Here is a 19,454-nt window from a genome sequence, read left to right as displayed (position 1 = left end):
AGGGGGTGTCGTTCCTTTATCTCGCTCGAACTTGCAGAAGCGTCAGCATGTAGGGAGCAGGGAAGCCTGAGATCCTGACATTTCCCCGGTAAACTAAATTGGGTCGCCCCGTAAATCCTCAAGAATACAGGTCAAAGTAAATTCTTCCAGTATTAGACAGAGAAAGAGCGCGGGTTGCATCGCCCAAGTACTCTTTAAACGGTTAACATGATCAAATTAATCACCACGAGTATCATTTGTTTTTCCTAGCGATTTAAATCAGGAAGCGTCTTACTCGATACTGCGAAAGGACGGTCGTATAAAACGTGCCATTGGTTTTATTGCAAGAAGCACTTTAGAATTTCTTGGAACTCTAAGAACTAAGCTTCGATATTTTAAAATTCAACCTTGATCTTTTCACAAAATAATGGAACTTGTACAGTATGAGACACTATTTTTAGTAGAATAATAAGAGAATTGGGAAAATATTGTGTACCTTAGATTCAACAAGAAAAGATATCAAAAAAGAAGAGATATAGCTCGAAGATTGTTCATAATCGAATTTAGCGAATTACAAGACGAATTACCTATTTCTACTTAAACGTCATACTGACACAGATAATCCTATCTTATTCTAATATATTGCTCCTAAGTTCCTACCTTTTATAAGTCGTGAAAATAAAGCGAAAGATGGTAGAATCATCGTTAAAGCCATAAATACACATGTCAAGACGTTAAAGAGGAAAATCAGTACTCTGATTTACTGGATCACATAATAAACGCGTAGTTAAACGAACCTTAAACGGCCATTTCGCTGGAGAGTGAAATGCACTTTTGAACATTACGGAAGCTTTAACGAAGAAGAACGCGGTGCTACGTGTTTCCTCTTTAATGTCCTCTACAGCTGAATAGAACTGCAGGCGTCAAAGGGAAATTGCGCACACGAATCACAAGATTACCGCATAGAATGCAAGCGTGTGGTATGCACGGTCTCGGGGACACGGGCCATCTTCAGTAACACACGATCCGACCAGCAACGCCATGCTCGATAGGGCGTGGTCCTCAGGATCGATACCATAAAAAGCTCACTACACCACCGACTTCTTTAATAAAGTACGTGGCTTTGCGTGTACGCGTTTATATTAAGCGTTTGCACGAGTTTTATGCAAATCATCCATACCTTCCGTAGGCGCGCGTCCGATTACGCCCTTTATCACGCATATCTAGCGACATCGTAGGCATAGCAAGTGCTATCAACGGTTCAGCTGTAGAAAAATATAGTAATTGAAGAAAGCATTCGAATACTTGTCATAGACAATCTTTATGAACATATCAGATGCGCTATATGAAAACTTTTTGGAATTTCATTAACACTGTATAACCTAGTTTATGCAAATGTTATTTGAAAGTATGAATTACAAACGATTTCAAGTATTTCTTACATTACACTGTCTCGCCTCAAGCATTTAATTAATTGTTGCGTTAATGGAAATTATCTACCTTGCTTATGTAGAATAATTATACGATAGGCTGTTATGAAATAATGGCAAAATATTTCCAATTGAACGAAGAATAAAACATCAGTTTCCACGGATGTTTCGAAATAATAAAATATTCTAACTAAGGGCGGCAGTATAATAGATAAATGTACGATTATTATAATTGCGTGACTCGTAGCAAAAATGACCTTTATCAAAGTTTTCAGTTTCTTGGACGTCAAATCTTGTCTTCTCTATGAACTGTGTGTTTGTTATAATCATCTTGTAACTTTTATGTACATTTTCGGATTTATTTCAAATTTTATCAATAGGATGGAAATCGTATCGTATCGTACGTCATACAAAATCTTTTATACGATACACATAATATATACATGTATTTAGAAAAAGTTTTTTTTATTGAAATACTTTCATAAGCCATTGTACACTGTACATTTATAGTATTCCGTAAGAAGGTATTTGTAATTGTGATAAGAAAATTCGATATTTTGAAATTCGTATTCAGATAATGTTCATCGTTTCTTTGGTATTGATAAGTGAGATGTATATTCGTGAATTGATCAAAGTTTATATCGATGAAAGAGCATATATTCGTAACGCAAACTGCACATCCTGCCCTGGATTTTGGCATATGGGAAGGGTGGTCTGTCTGTGCTACATTCGGGTTAATTACTTAATTAATTAAGCGCGAATGTATATCACACGATCGTACTTGTACAAATACATATACATATTCATGGGTCAAATGAATATTAATCGTTGAACTATCGCAAATCGTTTCTGTGAATTACGGTATGGCGAAGAGTTATTAGAAAGCAATTATGTAGCGATTACTACTCCGTTAGCGATCATAAATCATTGACTAACTGTGCTCTGATACTTTTGTCTAATGAACTATACATTGAGTTACATGTTACGTATTAATTAATAGAAAGGGATAGAATATTAATTATAGAGCAATAATACTACATGATAAAAAACAATAATATTTATTTCGCTTAAACTACGTTTTTATTTTGTTATAATTGTGATTATTACAATATTTAAAATTTCTTATTAATATGGGTAAGCAAAGGAAAATTATAACAAATAAAAGTAACATTTCTACCGAAACACAAGAACAGAGGGAAACAAAAGTTTATTCACGAAATATTTATACGTCGCTTTGAAAGGGACAAAAACCTATAGGACTAGCCATTCAAATCCGCTGAAAGTATCAACTTGGCACATTTTATATTCTGACGTTGACGTAGCGAATATTTGATGATACTTTGTCTGTAGTGCGAATGAAAAGAGAATAAACAAGAAGGAATAACTCCCTTCACCTGGCTGATTCTTTTCATTTCGATGCAAACTTTTGCATATTCAATAGTTTCAGGGTTAGCACTCTCGTATCTCATTTGAATGTAATTCCTTCTATTTTCGTTTAACCTAACAGTATTCTAATTAGTCTAGCGATTAAAATGTGATATTAACAGGAGCGTCTTTTACTTGCATTACGAGCATGTAGTTTCGCGTTCGAGAAAATTAAAAATAAAGTGTGCAAATATAGATATCAGGTGAGCATAAAAAATACGCGAGAAAAAATGCGTATCGATTCAACATAAATTTTCCACTATGCAATTTTCTATCGACCCTTAGTTAAGTCAGCACTGAATTTTCTAGGCTATCGATTATTTCCTCCTTATTAAACGTCCTTGTTCGCGCATTTAATTTAATGCTTAACACACTCGCTGTTATTAAAATACGACTATTTTTCCCCAAGAGCTGCATGAAGATAGAGATATCTTCTTTCTTCTCTCATAAAGAAAAAGCTAGTAGAAGAGAATTTATGTTTTTAGATATTTCTATTACGATACTTAAAAACAGAAAGCCAACGATTGCATTTTCAATTATTGCCGAGAGTCTAGCAACTACATTTAGATAATTAGAATGACGCAACGTACATCACAAATAAGAATGATACTTTTATAAGTGAATGATAACAGAGTACTAAGCACGTTTCAGTATTTTACCAATGATAAAGACACCTAGTTAACTCAAGAAACACCAACGAAGTATAAATTTCGTCTGACTCAACAAACTTTGAATATTTGGTGCTTTGTTTGCACGTGTGCCAAGAATGTCTCGATTGATTTAGTTGTGGCAAAATAGTCAAGGGATTAAGAGACTTCTTTTCATGCACAGCACGATGCCTTCAGATAGTATGGACGACATTGAACTGAAAAATATTCAACTTCAATTTCCTCCGCTAAGATGCCTATCGAGAGACGACAGTTCTGTGCGAGAGGAAAGGGTTGAAACCGACAAAGGGAGTTTGCTGGTGGCTGTGCAAGGGAACCGAGCGAAACCTGCCATTCTTACTTATCACGACTTAGGCCTTAACTGTGAGTAATCAATGCTTCTAATTATTTCTAGAGGCTATCATGGATCAAATTTCACCCCATGTGAATTTTGTTCTAATACCATCCTAATATCATTTCTAACCACTCCGAACAATAATTTTTCTATTTTTCGTCTAATATCGTATAGTAACGAAACATTTAATTGCATTTGTTCGATTTTACTGATTTCTAAGATAAAAAAGATATAGCAGTGTAAAATCTTACCCATAATAGTATTAATGAGACTTCGTTTGGAAATAGCAGAGATTAATATAAAGAAAAATTACGGAATATTCCCAAATAGATTTTTGACTTTGTATTTGAAAAGCAATAGCTGTATTCTAATTACTGTGCACTGTATATGGGAATGTGGTAATATTAATTAAAATTCTTCAAAATGTCCTTCGTTGTTGTTGGAAAATAAAGTGAAAAATCTGACCGAAAATTTGTCTACGTCGCTCGAGAGAAGAAAGATAAATGATTTTAAGTGAATTTGATACGGATGGATAAGATTTTTGATTGCAGAAGATATTAAAGGAAAACGTGGATCGTTATTTTCAGATATATCGAGCTTCCAGGCGTTCTTTAATTACATCGACATGAGAGTTTTACTCGAAAACTTCTGTGTTTATCATGTGAATGCACCGGGTCAAGAAGAAGGTGCACCCACGCTGCCTGAGGAGTAAGTACATTTTCTACAGAAAGTTTATTTGTTTCTCGAAACGCGTTATAAAATTACAGCTAAATATTCACACTGACAAACTTTTACTCTTTTGAACGTGAAACTTATATCTTTTTTTTTTTTAATAAATACAATTTTTAATGTTGGAATCGCTGCAAATCTTTAGGTTTTCGTACTAAATAGTCGATGAAAAATTTATACAAAGGACCAATTTCTTTTTCCATTTCGAACACGATCCAGCAAACGAGTAATTGCTAGCAGCCACACCTAAAGTCGATAAGCGACCACTTCCAATTATCAACCAGGTTCGAACACCGATTCCCTTGACGTGCAGTAACGAGTTTGCTAATTAACGCGCAGCACGGCTGACAGTGACGAAACAAAGCGAAAAAGCAAAAATAGAGACAGCTGATTTCCCAATGTTTACCATATGTGCACGTATTATACGTATGAATATTTAAATATCGTTGAAGAGAATGATACGCGCGCGTCAGTTGACGACAGTGAATTCAATTAGTGCAAATCAATGACCTAATTAACATCCTAATTAGTCGAAGCCCCGACTATGTTCCTACTTTAACATGTACCGCGGGTAATTCCTCCATGTCTTAAGAGCGATTCTCTCTCCTTTGCCTCATGCCTGCGCGGCAAATTCTTTCTTACGCTTTTCCCTCTATCGCCGTTTGCATTTCTATGGATTCGATCTTATCCGGCTGTTGCGCAGTTCGCCGTTTCGTTATTCAACTTCTCATGAAATCAGGAAATGTTAGATCAGGAATTCATTCGAAGATCTCTGTCATCAATCGTTGAACTAGCTCTTGTCGTTTAACGAGAACGAAGTTACGCGATAAGATCGCTTTTATTTGAAACAATAAAATATATTAGATATTATATAGAGTTTTGATAGCAATGTTTCGATATATGATAAAAGATTGGTTGCAGATTGGTTTCAAACTTGATCAATATGTATAATCATCGTAATCTCATCATAGTGTTAGTAAAATTTCTGTTGCGAATTATCGACTAAACAAGAACCGGTCGGGTCAAACCGATCGATCGATACCGCGTACCTCGAATGACTTAACGCTCAAGGTGGAGGAGGTTTAATAGATCGAATGTTAGACTAATCTAGCACTGTATTTGCATTTATTGTATAAAAGTAAAGCGTGATGTTATGAACACGGAGATGGTAGGATCTTGTTGGGAGTGAAGTATTTCACCCATACAGTACGATGTCTGATGATGAACTGTCCTAGTATGTTGCTGATTTTCCCCATCAGCCGCTGGGTCTCGTGCCTTCCCGACTGAGGTTTTTTGCCTGATCTCAGAGTCATTAGGTTTACAGCTCGGGGAAGACATATAATTCGGAAATTCCTAAAGAAGGTATAGGGCCTGTCCGAGCCGTAAACGGACGGCTACTCAAAATTCCGAACAATTTCAAAATGTTTTATATAACGCACATGATACACGAAAGTTTTCTATGATAAATGTCGAAATACTTTCGTGAGCTATCACATACGTTTCGATGTTACGATTGACGGTAAGAAGAAGAAAATTCCGCAAACCGCGTGACACAATCGCTGAGAATCGTTTACACTGTGGAATTGGAAGATTGACACTATCTACCTACAACGTCCGATTAACCTGACCTCAAACAATCGAGGTTCACCTCGGCGGACGTATACGTAGCTAAACAGAGTGTTACAGAATAATTTAGACTGCAATGCAGATTTTCATGCAACCAGCAAATACGAACTATTCCCACTCGCGTGCCAAATCCGTAAAACTTGATGACGAGTATATCTAGTCGAATATTTTGTTTCCGATCGATCGACTTGGTGATACTCGAGAGATTGTATTGGATTTTTGTAATTTAGTCAGAGGAATCAAGATCATCATTTAAAATTGGCATCTTAAAGTCCATGTAATCTCGTCCATAAAGTCCATCTCGTATATTATTTTGCAAATTCCTTAGGCTATTTACAATAATAATTTCATAATGGCAACTAATCATATTTTTAGAAGTATTTTACATATTCCTACTAGTGTGTATTTGTATGAAAGAATTTGCAAATATAAATACATCAGCACTAATTACAGCGTAGATGTAATCAACATAACAATTTATATTGTTGATATGAAACTAATAACATCCCACGTTTATTGCCTACGTGTACCGTATTACGGAAAACGTAAATCCCGTTTCACACGTAGCATGCAATGATAAATATTGGCACACGATAACCACCTAAGGTCAAGTGAACAATTGCTTTGCACGTACCATCAATTCCAATTCCTTTTCCTTACCGCATGTGTCAAACATTGACACATAACACAACTCCCATAAAATGTCCTTCTTGTATCAAATCCAAACCTAATATTTCTTACTGCGCATCTAACAGACAAATTGTTACAAAGAAAAATTTGTTATATCGAAACATAAAAGAAAAATAAGACGCTAAATCTTATTTCCGTATTACAGTTACGTCTATCCGTCCATGGATGAACTGGCTGAACAGTTGCTCTTCGTACTGGGCTATTTTGGCCTGAAATCCGTAATCGGTTTTGGAGTCGGCGCCGGGGCCAACATACTAGCGAGATTCGCACTTGCTCATCCGGAGAAGGTTAATGCTCTGTGCTTGATAAACTGCGTGTCGACGCAGGCAGGTTGGATCGAATGGGGCTACCAGAAGCTGAACGTTCGTCATTTGAGGTCACAGGGCATGACCCAGGGTGTATTGGACTATCTGATGTGGCATCACTTTGGCAGGGTGAGAACATACATTCGCATATCTAAACACACTAACTATAGAAATTACACATTCTTTCAACGAGAGAGGCAGACTATTACTTTTCAAATCCCTCGACGGTACTGTTCATTTTCTAATAAATAGTAAATAATAATAATAAATAGTATTACTATTTACTACTACTACTAGTAGTAGTAATAATAGTAAATTTCTAGTAAATCTAATAAAATATTAGATAATAGGCTCTAACGAAATTGATGTTGAATTTAATATTGTGTTGAGAATGTATAATTATATGTTTTCCAATATTATTCATTATAGACCTTTTTTTCTAATATCGACGAACAGATCAATTAAACGAGAAGGTCTTAGCAATAAATTTCTAGCACGAAATAGCACGATACGCGTATATAAGAGAATAGGCGATAGCCTGGATGACCCACAAAGTTTCATCAAGGCAAGTTAGTTTAAGCAACGTTCACACGGAAACGTAGATCGATAAATTATTGACGGAATCGAGTATGCCGAAGGCTTATTCTATCGAGTGTTTCCAAGCAACGTAGGAAATTGGATCAGTGTTCAACGACAATTCCGTCGCTCTTATTATGCAACACGTAGCTCCTTAACGGAGTTACCACATATATGTAGGTATCGTAAAAAAAAAAAAAAAAAATAATGGAAGTAGATCGTGTTTATGGTGTAAACATTCGACACAACGAAGAAAAAAATTCAGAAGTCAGAGATTCAGGAAGTATCACGTATAAAATTTGTTTCAGGGTACGGAGGAAAGAAACCACGACCTCGTCCAAGTGTACAAGAACTATTTTGAGCGTCGTGTAAATCCAACGAATCTAGCGCTATTAATCGACAGCTACGTTCGTCGTACAGATCTGAACATCACGAGGGAATTAGACCCGACGCGTAAGAAGGAAGGTCTGACGCTCGGTGTACCTGTGATGAATATCACCGGTGCTTTGAGCCCACACGTCGACGACACCGTCACGTTAAATGGACGATTAGATCCGATGAACAGCTCTTGGATGAAGGTAAGAGACACTTGCAATATTAATCACCCTCTGTGCTAAGAGACTGTACACATTTGGAGTTTAATTCCGCGGAGAGAGCTTTCATCAGGAATTTCGTGAACTTGACTTAAAATTCGCCTGATAACGTTTTCTCAATGAACTTTTAATTGCGAATTATTTTTAGCAAAATAATTCAAATGTACACAAATATAATATCTTTTTTTACTATTATGCTATTTCGCATACCTACTACTGTTAATGGAAATTCAAATGGAAAATATTTTTACAAAGAACATTAATATCCTTTTACATGGATTATCATTGTTCCTTTGCTACTATGAATACTGTCGCAACGTTAGATGTAACAGTGAAAGAGATTAGCTATATCGTTAACTAGATAATACCAACTAATTTAATTTGTCCAATTGACAGATTTCTGATTGCGGAATGGTACTGGAGGAGCAACCGGGCAAAGTAAGCGAGGCTTTCCGACTGTTTCTGCAGGGCGAAGGATATGGTAAGTGAGCGCCCTGACGAACCACGCTTTAGACCTTAATTATCAAATTGTCAAATGGTTATTCTCATCGATCTTCATCGGTATAAACGAATTTCGCTCGCGCCATGCTATTTTGCAAAAGAGCACGCGACCGCCTGATAAAACTAATACTAGTTCCCATTGATTGATATGTTAAAATAAAACTGGTAGTAAAATTCGAGTTAATGCTCGTTCTTTACAACCTTTACGACACGTAAATAAGAGACAACATTATTGGTTGTTTAACATTCCAAACAATGGATTAGCGTTAATGATTTCATGAAGACGTTCGCGTGCTCTCTTGCGTAACGATACGCGGAAATGAGAACGCAAGTGTCGTAAATCGTGAATATTCGTAGGCTTAAGTTCGTTCAATCGATTGCTACAATTTGACGAGTATCGGTATTTTTGGCCTATATACACGTATACCCGAATAAAAGCCAACACAACTAACGAGTTATATACAAAAACGAAAGAAACGTTTTATGATAAGCTGACCGAACGGATAATCTCTCATCGCGACGTTCCCGACTCCGGTAGTATGCGATCCAATAACGAAGTAACGCTTGTAAATGAAGTCATCCTCGACCACTTTGCCTTGGAACTCGCTAGACTGGTGCGGAAGTCGGTTTAAGCTGCATTTAGCTGTAGCGAGCAACGTTGTTTCTGTTCCCCCACCTTTAAATAGAAACGATTTTGTCGCAGACTTTTCTCTTTCTGACGTAGACGTTATCTATCGTGCAATCATATTCGAAGTAACTTGACGTTCGCCAATATCGTAAATATTTTTATCGCTTCATTGAAAACGCATAATAAGCGAATACAAAATGTGTTATCACCCCTTTAAACGATTAACGCTAATTACGCGAGTAATTGAAGTTTATTATTCTTTTTGGCTTCTTGATCACAGAAACACGATGGCACTTATCACATAACACAACGCTTTTACCACTACTATCGCCCAGTTAATATGCAACAGAACAGAAAGAAATAAGGTGTATTTATCGCGTGAATACAGTACTTCGCCGATGACTATACGCCTCGCCTATTCCTTCTAATTATTATCCAACTCCTTTTTACATTATCGATTCGCTTAAAACAAAGACTATGAATTTATTATTTATTTTACATGGTAGGTATCTGCGAATATTAGCCAAGTACGCCCGAGTTGTTCTAATTAAATTAATTAATTGTTCCTATCGTGATGATTATCGTTAATTAATTGTTGTTGTTACGATCGTCTCTGTTATACGAATAGAGTTTTCATGTTGTACGAATGGCGCGATGCCAAGATGTTGTTAATCCTTGATGCATTAAGGATCGATTACGTGAAACGTTTTAAATCTCTTCAAAAAATAATTCTCAAATTGCTTTTTATTTAAACCATCGCATCGAATAAACCATTTTGATCTCTCTCTCTCTCTCTCTCTCTATCTCTCTCTCTTTCTCTCTCTCTGTCTAACGATCTCACCAGCATCCTTGCTACATCGAGATTTAACAACGTCTTCGATCATGTACTTTCCTTCGTTGGAAAGCCACTGGCTCGACTTGATAAATAAAAAGAGGTTTGAAAAAGGATTACGTTGAATTCATCACTTTAGTCTCACCACCATTTGTCATTTATTTGAGAGCTTAAGAAAAAAAAAAAAAAAAAAAGAAATGATTATCGAAGGCAAATAAGAAAAAAAATACATGTTCACCGACTTGCGCCTTTATTTCCCACGCGTCTCGGATCGATCGAGTGGTACGTATATACTAATACCTAGTGCTCAACTGAAGTAGTCAGTAAAGTAGTGTCAGCTTTTTGGCTATTTTGTTTTGCTTCTCAATTTCTGCCAGTGCTAAGGATCACGCTATCGTTCAAGTAGTTTAGACAGAAAATATACAACGTATATTGTTCTGAAAGTACTTTAATAAATATCGGCAAGAATTTACGCTTTTACTGTTCGAATGGCTCGTAAACTGTTATGAAGTAGCATTAGAATTTCCGATCAAACGATTTATTTGATTGATAATTTCTTTTTTAAGAAGAAGCGAATTTGACACTTACTTTGCAATGTAAATAGCCAAAGCGTTTCTTTGCGACTCGCGTCCATTTCATTCGAATAACAATTTCTCTGACTGCACGAAAGAAGATGAACATGGACGCTAGTCGCGATCTAATCGGTGCTTAATTTTTATTATTTAAATGTATCAGTACACGACAATCGGCCTAGCGATGCATCGCACCTAAGAATGATTTTTTTCAATGAGAATAAAAAAAAATTATGATAATATTCGCTATGGCTACGCTACGTTATGATCTGTTCCGTTTTTTGAATGTTTTAAAGAGAATTTGTTTTTTTTATGCCTTTTAGTGGTGAGATCCCCGCGGAAGCCCATGACGCCGACAACACCCGAAGGTAATTGTAATTAGGAATTGAAGGCCGCAAGGAGTCAAGCGCGCAGTTGGTCAGTTAGGCCACGTCTATGTGTTAAGTAAGTCGGAATTCAAACTTTTATCGGGAGGTATTAACCGACGATGATGTACTAACAATATCATGGACAACCTCGGGTATATTCTCTCTATTTCTGTCTTCTCTGTCTATGAAGGATTATCAAAAGGCAACTAACTACTGTTCATTCTGTTAAACAATGCTAACTTTTTTTGGGCTGCAGATGTCGTGGGTTTATGTCTTCGGACTTACTAAACTCTCGTGCATTTCATGAATTTTGATACATTTTGTAGATACATCTTAGAATCGTCATCCCTCTCGCTGTTTGTTTTTGAATGAAATAAAATGTCGATTGAGCTTTTGCACGATGAAACTATAGAATATCGACAAAAACATTTTTACAATTGCTTTGAAACGTATATGAAGAGTTACAGCGAGAGGATTAGTTCAAGATTGCATTGCATTTTCATATATTTATTCGACAAATTTTTTATTTAACGAATTTCTTAAAAATCTTCACTGCAATGAGGATTCATTTACTAGGATCACAAGATCATGGTGAAGTTTTATCGACTGAGTTCTATCATTGTTTGTTCTTATCGGTAGTTGGTATGAAGTAGCCTTTATCAATCAACGATAAATCAAATATCTTTCTAGAGACACCTTACTATCGCTTCCTCGTAGAAGTCGATCTTTTGAACGGAAGTATACCTAGGCTGTTTTCAAATTTTAAATTATTTAATCTGTTTTCTTATAGCAGCATATACTCATGGTGGGACATTAACAGATAGTATTTATAAAAATGTGCAATGAAAGAAAGACTCCGCACATACTGGGCAGTAGAATAGCGTACAACAAATTATGCCGAATCACATGCCTTGCACATAAAACAATTTCACTCTGACACACACGTGATTCTACCCTTCTTGTTTCTCGTTTTGCATGTGTGCCTTTCTATTTATTCTGTCCTCTTTATTTTTTCAATCTCTTCGTTCGATCAAGCTAAATGTTTCATTCCTTTTCAACGATTTTACGTTTCGACTTTTATCTCTATTTACGATACGATGAGTTTATTTGTTTTTGAACGAACGGAACATACATGTGGATACTTTCGTATTAGAAACCTCGATACGAGGATGAAAAATGTGATTCAGCACTCCAATTACTCTGACCTGGAATTTTCGTTTATTTTTCTTTACAGTGGCACCACTATCACCGTTGAAAATGGCTGACTACAGACTGGCTTCCCTCGAAGGACTCAATCATGTTTGCAGTAAGAAGATCGATTGGCCCACCGCCACTATACACATCACCGAGAATCCTATATCGGAGGCAGTCGTTTGTTAAATTTTTCTCGAGAAATTCCACAATTTACCATTGGTTATTTTTTTCGAATGACTAAGCATGCAATGAACTCGAAAGAAAAAGAAAATGAAGAAAACGAAAAAGAAAAACAGAACGACGCAGATCGAATCGGACATCGACTTTTTTTTCGAGGCTTCGTCGGAGCAACGATAAACGTGGTTCTAACTTCTAATTTTCGTTTATCAAGCTAACATCGATTATTCGATTTTTAGTTCTAAACATATTTTTACTTTGATGTATTCGTTTTAAGTTTACTCTACTTCCCTTTTATTTATAACGAGACTAAGATAGTTACAAGCGGAATGAACATTTCCAATGGTACAAGATATTTTGTAGCAACCATAATGCACGTTTCACTTGTTTTTTTTTTCTATTTACGATAGATTAGGTTAGTCGGATAGATTTTATTTCAAATGCAACGAGGATTTTATCGTTTGAATCAATAATACACCGTTTACGCCGGTTATCGTCCACGGCACTTTTAAACGTTCAATATAATTCGGAATTAACACGCGAGTTCACTTTTAAAAAGCTGAAGACAATTTTTGCCAACACACAACGTGACAATTTTTACTGTTGTAATCCTATGCAATGTTTGTTCAGCGGAACAACGTATTTTTTTAAAATTTCAGCGAATATTATATCGCGTATTACCGACGGTCGTTTTAATAAGATGAATTTGAGATTAGGAATATGCGATTACAAATTACATCTGACGCATCGAAAGCCAACAACCATCGTATTCATCTATTCGCAGATACGGTTCTCGTACAACGTCAGAAACAACGAAATCATGGTTTTACTTAACTGCGACTTTTACAAAGGAACAAAATGAGAAAAAGAAACAGAAAAGATAACAGAGCAGAGTAACGATGTTCTGAACAGAACAAGATCAAGGTATTCAGTGTATAATGCGCGTGACAAAAAGAATTTAGTCTTGGTTACATAAAGACCGTTAATTATGGTTTAACGATGGATCGATTACGAAGGGTAGCGATGATCGAACGGTTTGATCGATAATTCTAAAAGTGTAAAAGTAATAATTATCCAAAACGATGTGCAAAAAAAATCGAATTGCACTAAAGATGAACATGTGTGGTAGCACTGCATCGTAGAGAAGCGCGCACTATTGCTTTCCGTGTTCATAAGGAGATGCAAGAAACGACTGGTAGGTGCAGAATCAAGGGAGTCAAGTTCGTGGAAAGAGCATTGCGCACAATTCGAGCAGATATTCGCGTTTATTCAAACGAATCGACAGACAACAAAAAGCGTGATGTCTTTTTATAAATTTGAACCCGTCCAGCCGCGCCTACTAAAAGCTTTCCGTGAATCACGAGTAAATCGTCGAGCCTCGTCGTCGCTTATGCATCCTTATCGAATTTGACGAGCTGGCTTTATTACTCGCGATAAATCGACGATCGATCAATAAGACACGTTACACGATTACGAGCAAAATCGAACGTGTCGCTGACACGATGTGCAGAGAATTAAAGAAAAACAAGGTAACAAAGGTAGGTATCGACAGATTAGACGTGTCGACATCTTCGATGATGTCGTTTGTTCGTTAACCACGGACACTTTTCAAGTGGAGGAATGCAACAAAATAAAGCCTAAAGCAATCGGTCGTGACGAACGACCGTACGTGTTCTCTCGATAAAAAAAAATTCTCGTAGGCCTGCACGTGTGATATGTGCTTCGTGTTAAAACAGGGAGTCTGCCCGAGGATATTCGCGCGTTAAACATCCTCGAACGGCTAAATCCTATGAAATAAATAACGTTTCCTTGCCCGACAACGGAAGAAACGTTCGTTCATTTGTTTGCGCTCGCGCACCGTTCGCACCCTTTCCTTAGTTTCAAGCGTTTAGAAATAATTAGAAGCGAGGATGTATGTATGTATGTGAGCGTGTGTATGTGAAACCGAGAAAAAGAGGAAACGAACGTATGCGTATGAAAGCATGCGTCCGCGTGATATACATAGGAACGAGGATACGTAGATAATCGTTCAAAAAAGAAATAAAGATCGCAAAAAATTAAATAAAAAAGAAGTATCTGGTTCGATACCTCAATACGGTTCTGCCAGGCTTCTTAAAGCCTTTAGCGTGATATGATAAGACGTGCCTGCTACATGATGTCGTACGTAGCTTTCGAAAGTTTCAACGCCTTTAGTTTTATATATTACGATTCCCGTACGTCCCGGATTTTCCCAATTTTCGCGCGTCCTTTCAAAACGAAAGCGTGCAATACGCTACATTCATGGTAATAATCGCCACTGGAAATTCCGCTGAATTCGGCTATCTGAAGCGGACGCTCGAAATTTCTTACATATCTTATATTTCGATCGAGTGAAATTCATATCCAGTCCTTTAATCAGTTTCAATTTTTTTCTTTAATTAGTTAATAAGTTGCGTAGAAATTATCTCTGTGTAAAGAGGATTCTACGAAAATTGTGGAACACGATAAAAAAGGATATACATAAAAGTTACGAAATTTCTTTGAAATTCCAAAACCCTGGCAAAATTTTCGTAGTACGGCATTTACGACCATCAATGGCGTGTACTGTGCACGTCGCTGAGATATACAGTATCGTTTCTCGATTAACGAAGAAAAAAAGAACGACGGTATTTTAATCGGAAAGTCGTAAAAGAAGAAGATGCGCGAAAACACGACGAAAGTCGAGACAAAGGACGTATCGAGGGACGAAAGGTTTAATCGTTTCATGTAAAAGAGAGTTTATAAAAAAAGAGCGAATATATTATAGATGTATACCTATGGCGCGTTATTTAGGCCGGCGAATTGAAGACAGATCTGTAGTCGACAGCTTAGTATTAGATCTTTCAGGCTCGATTCTTCGAGAGGATTGAGAAAATAAAGGTATGCACGCATTAATCATTGCTAAACCGCGAGCGCTATAAGAGTAACCGTAGCTTCGAAGGACCACCGACACATTACTATTAATCCCTTCGTTTCCACGTCGCTCTTGGAGCTGCATTATAGAAACATTCAAGAACGGATTAGATCCACAACGTTCAAGTCTCACAACGTTTCCCTATTAATTATATTTGATTGAACATATCGTGGAAAAGTGTGATACCATTACGCATTGTACAACCTTTCAACAAGATCTAATCTTAATCTTTAATCTTTCATTGATAATGTTCACGAGTACGCATATCATTAGTACGAATTAATTTACGAATTATATTATATTCGTTATGATTCAATGAAAAAGAAAGAAAGGGGAAAACAACAACTTATCGATATCCTGAGGATTCTATCGTATCTGCACTTTAATTGAAAATGCTAACGGTGATTGAATGTCTATAAAGCTCGAAGGGGGTGCAAAACTGACATGGTTGTTGGTTACGAAGGGCTTAAAGAAAAATTCATTTGCACACGGCCGTTCACAAAAAATCGGTATCAAAACGCCACTACAATCTCGCGAGAGGATAGCGATGTTTTTCTTTGAGGTGCTACGTGGAGCTTTTGCCTCCGAAGCAAATTTCCAAAAAATTCCTCGCGCTGTATCATCAAATAGATTGTAGCGGAAAAATATATTACTGACAACAACTCAAAGTAAAACAAGGTATAGTACAGTAAGCGAAATAAACTTAGACGGAGCTTGAGTATATCTATAAATATACAGGTTAAACAACACGTGCGCACCGAATATACATCTTGTTATTTATAATAAATGAACATAAAAAGAAAGAAACGGAAATTTTCTTATAAAATTTTCCTTTTCCTTTCTGAATCAAATTAATGTTTCGATTACTGAACTTCTATTTAACTTGTTACTGAACTTCTACACAAAAAATATATTTGTTTATTCCATTTGTTTTTAAAAAATTATTTATTCCAAGAGATGTAGTATAAAAATTATGAAAAAAGGGGGGAAAGCAATGAAATATTTCTTTATATTAATATGTATGATTCTCGAAACATCTAGGTAAATACGTGCGTGAATATTATTTTTTATTACGATAGTCACATGGTAAGTAAATTATAAAATCTATCTTTTTCTTAAGTTGAAAAAATATATCGTTATTACCATTCATATAAAGCCAACACAGAAAAATTAACGAAAGATATTTTACACACAGACAAAGAACGTAAACGTGTTTTTCGTGTACACACGCTCTCTACTACCGTCTTATATCTTTGATAATAAACATATTCCTTCTTGTTTCTTTCATGCAAGAAAAAACTGCCAAAAGAACACGCATTATGGGTCCCGGATCTCATCTGGGAACCAGTGAGTCAGGAGGATCTGGTATAACGATTTAAAAGAAGCAAAAGAGCTTACAGGGAAAGAAATTCGCGATGAAAACATTTGTAAAAGATTTTAGAAGGATAAAATGTACAAATCAAACGATAATATTTCGTTTCCATATAAAATCATATAGATATTTCGATTAGAATGAAACATTCGCTTAAAGTGAATCGCCATGTTGCTTTCCTTCATAATCGAACTTCACAATCTACGTATCGATCATATGAAAGTTATAATGGATTAGACATACGTACAACGATTAAGAAATTCAATAAGTTGAACCAATAATGTCAATAAAGGTTATGTCATAACAAGATTGAGATTCAAATATGTTACATGGGAATTATTTGTAACAAATACTTAATTAATAATACTTCTATGACTGTCAATACGTGATGACCAAAGTTTCGAAAATGTCTACGTACAGAAGTTTCAATCATCAGAATTTCATTGTATATAGGTATTCAACTGACAGTATTTTCTTACTTGCATCGCATCACCGTATGATTATGTGCCACGTACATCGGAAAAAACTTGCCACGACAAGTATAAGGATACTTCATTTGTACTTACCTGTTGAAAGATATCGTATAGATAAAAAGTCCCTTCCATTTGCAATCTCTATTTTTCTTCCATCCAAATCGTGCGAAGAACATGCCCTTTATTCACTCTATCTCGAAGTATCGAGATTTTTCCTATGTTTTCATAGTTGAAATTAAAGGTAAATTATCATTAAGCTTGCACTTTTCACTATTTAGACTCATTATTTTAACAACTAAACATACATTGTTAATTCACACCGGACACGTTTTGTTACTATTCTCCCTCGCAAACGTTTGTTTGGATACAGTGCTGCCAAATGTCAAATATCGAACTTTGTGTTCGATTGAAATCTCGATATACATATGTAAATAAAAACACCAACTGAAAAAAATGTATTTATCTTTATAAATTAACACGTGCTTCAAATTGTTTTAAATATATTTAATATTACAGATATACATGTTACATGATAAAAATTATTTACGGTTATTTATTTTCATCCGATAAGAAACCTTACATCGTTTTAAATTAATCGATAGAAAATCGATCGTAGACGTATTTTCTCTTTCCACCGTAGTTCATCGCAACCTTTTTGTATCAAGTTTTCTCTTGGGTACGCAGTTGCATGTGCACACGTACTCTAGATGCGTTCCTCGGCGACGAGAAACCAGTCTCTCGATGATTTTTGCGACGATCAAACGACTACTGTCTTCAAGGAATCGACAGGCCCGTATATGCCGACATGTCTTACCTGGCTCGATGGACAATGACCCGATGCATTTGAATTTTAACTGACAATCTGTGATTTTTAAACAACTAAACAAGTAAATCCTTCTATTCGTATTGTATGTACAATACGATTTTACAACATTACATCGATCGTGTAATGTCAACAATTAATGTAAGGTTAAGGTATGTCGATAAACATGGTTCGTATAAACACTAACAATATGATTTGATGAAATATTATTCATGTTGCAATCACATATTTAAAAATCGATGTTTATATCTATGCAGGCACTTTCAGCGATGCCGCTTATCGATTCGTTGATCATCGGCGTTGTTCGTAAGCGTCCGTCAGGCCCCAATGTTACCGCCACCTGCCGTCTTCGAACGGAATCACGACTCGTCTTTGACAAGGCGCGCGTATTCTTGACTCGGCCAGCGTGGGAGTAAGGCTGTCCACCGAGAGACGCCTGAGAAGGTGGTCGATCAAGCGCTTTCTTACATCGAACCCAATTTCTTCGCATACGGTAGTCGAATTTTATTAAATTATCGTTCGATGAATATGTATTTTCATCGAATAAATCGCGAGTGAGTTTCGTCCATTTGAGTCAGTGAAATTGCAGTGTCTTTGTCACAGAGTGTTTAAGAAATCGTTCTTCCCCCGTGTGCAACCGGTGTTGTTACAAAACAAATCACGGTGAAAACGGAGTCGTTACGCGCGCATGCGTTTAAAACGCTTGAATTTGAACGTGGTTCGAATTTTTCGTGCTTCTTGCCTAATTCGAATAAGTAATTCGAATCGAGGAATATTCGCGGAACTGAAACGGAGCGTGTGTAGTACGATGCAGACTTTGAATTATTTGAAGTGGACTGATATATAGACCTGACGAGGAGATTCCGATGGAAGTCTAATTCACCTGATACCGTAATAAGCAACTTGTTACTACTTCTATGACACTTGATTCTCGATGTGGAACTATTTACCATCGCCCTGTTGTCGCTAAATCGTTCAGGGGGCGTCCAAAAAAATTCGGAGTGATATATAGTGCGATATTATTAAGTGTGCGGTGCTGGTGTAGTGGATATGCGTCGATCTTTATTGTGAAGGTGCCTGGGGAATTCTTCCTGGATTGAAAGGCCTGGATAAAAGATGAGACTAGCCAGGATCCTCGGGGTTTGCGTACTTCTCGTGCTGGTGTACGTCGTCAAGGCCGACGTCATCGAGGAAAGAGGTTCGTCAAATGTTTATTTTTTTCTCTTC

At 36.5% G+C, this 19,454-nt stretch overlaps 2 protein-coding genes across 8 annotated transcripts in view; both read left to right on the top strand.

The window, feature by feature from the left end:
• LOC117233464 (protein NDRG3) overlaps positions 1 to 16,362 on the top strand; it is a 33,950-nt gene extending 17,588 nt beyond the window's left edge. For 5 of the 7 annotated variants that reach the window (XM_033493801.1, XM_033493799.1, XM_033493798.1 and 2 more), the window contains 7 exons: positions 3,666 to 3,865; positions 4,424 to 4,544; positions 7,027 to 7,315; positions 8,071 to 8,340; positions 8,752 to 8,836; positions 11,212 to 11,256; positions 12,491 to 16,362. In XM_033493801.1, coding sequence (XP_033349692.1) covers positions 3,670 to 3,865; positions 4,424 to 4,544; positions 7,027 to 7,315; positions 8,071 to 8,340; positions 8,752 to 8,836; positions 11,212 to 11,256; positions 12,491 to 12,636 — 1,152 coding nt within the window. In that variant the 5' untranslated portion in view covers positions 3,666 to 3,669 and the 3' untranslated portion in view covers positions 12,637 to 16,362. Of the gene's footprint in view, positions 1 to 3,665; positions 3,866 to 4,423; positions 4,545 to 7,026; positions 7,316 to 8,070; positions 8,341 to 8,751; positions 8,837 to 11,211; positions 11,333 to 12,490 lie in introns of all 7 variants that reach the window. The other 2 variants (XR_004493328.1, XM_033493797.1) reach the window with 2 other exon arrangements.
• A 2,253-nt stretch (positions 16,363 to 18,615) lies between these two features.
• The window catches only part of LOC117233351 (epidermal growth factor receptor), a 170,580-nt gene continuing 169,741 nt past the window's right edge, over positions 18,616 to 19,454 (top strand). Inside the window, exon 1 of the mRNA XM_033493563.1 lies at positions 18,616 to 19,425. Within this exon, the coding sequence (XP_033349454.1) occupies positions 19,344 to 19,425 (82 nt within the window). The 5' untranslated portion in view covers positions 18,616 to 19,343. The remainder of the gene's footprint in view (positions 19,426 to 19,454) is intronic.

This window comes from Bombus vosnesenskii, unplaced genomic scaffold (genome assembly GCF_011952255.1).
Source record: "Bombus vosnesenskii isolate JDL3184/JDL3185 unplaced genomic scaffold, Bvos_JDL3184-5_v1.1 scf7180000013295, whole genome shotgun sequence".
NCBI classification, from domain to species: Eukaryota; Metazoa; Arthropoda; class Insecta; order Hymenoptera; family Apidae; genus Bombus; species Bombus vosnesenskii.
Note: the sequence above shows the minus strand (reverse complement) of the source record. Positions and strands in the feature narration are given on the sequence as shown.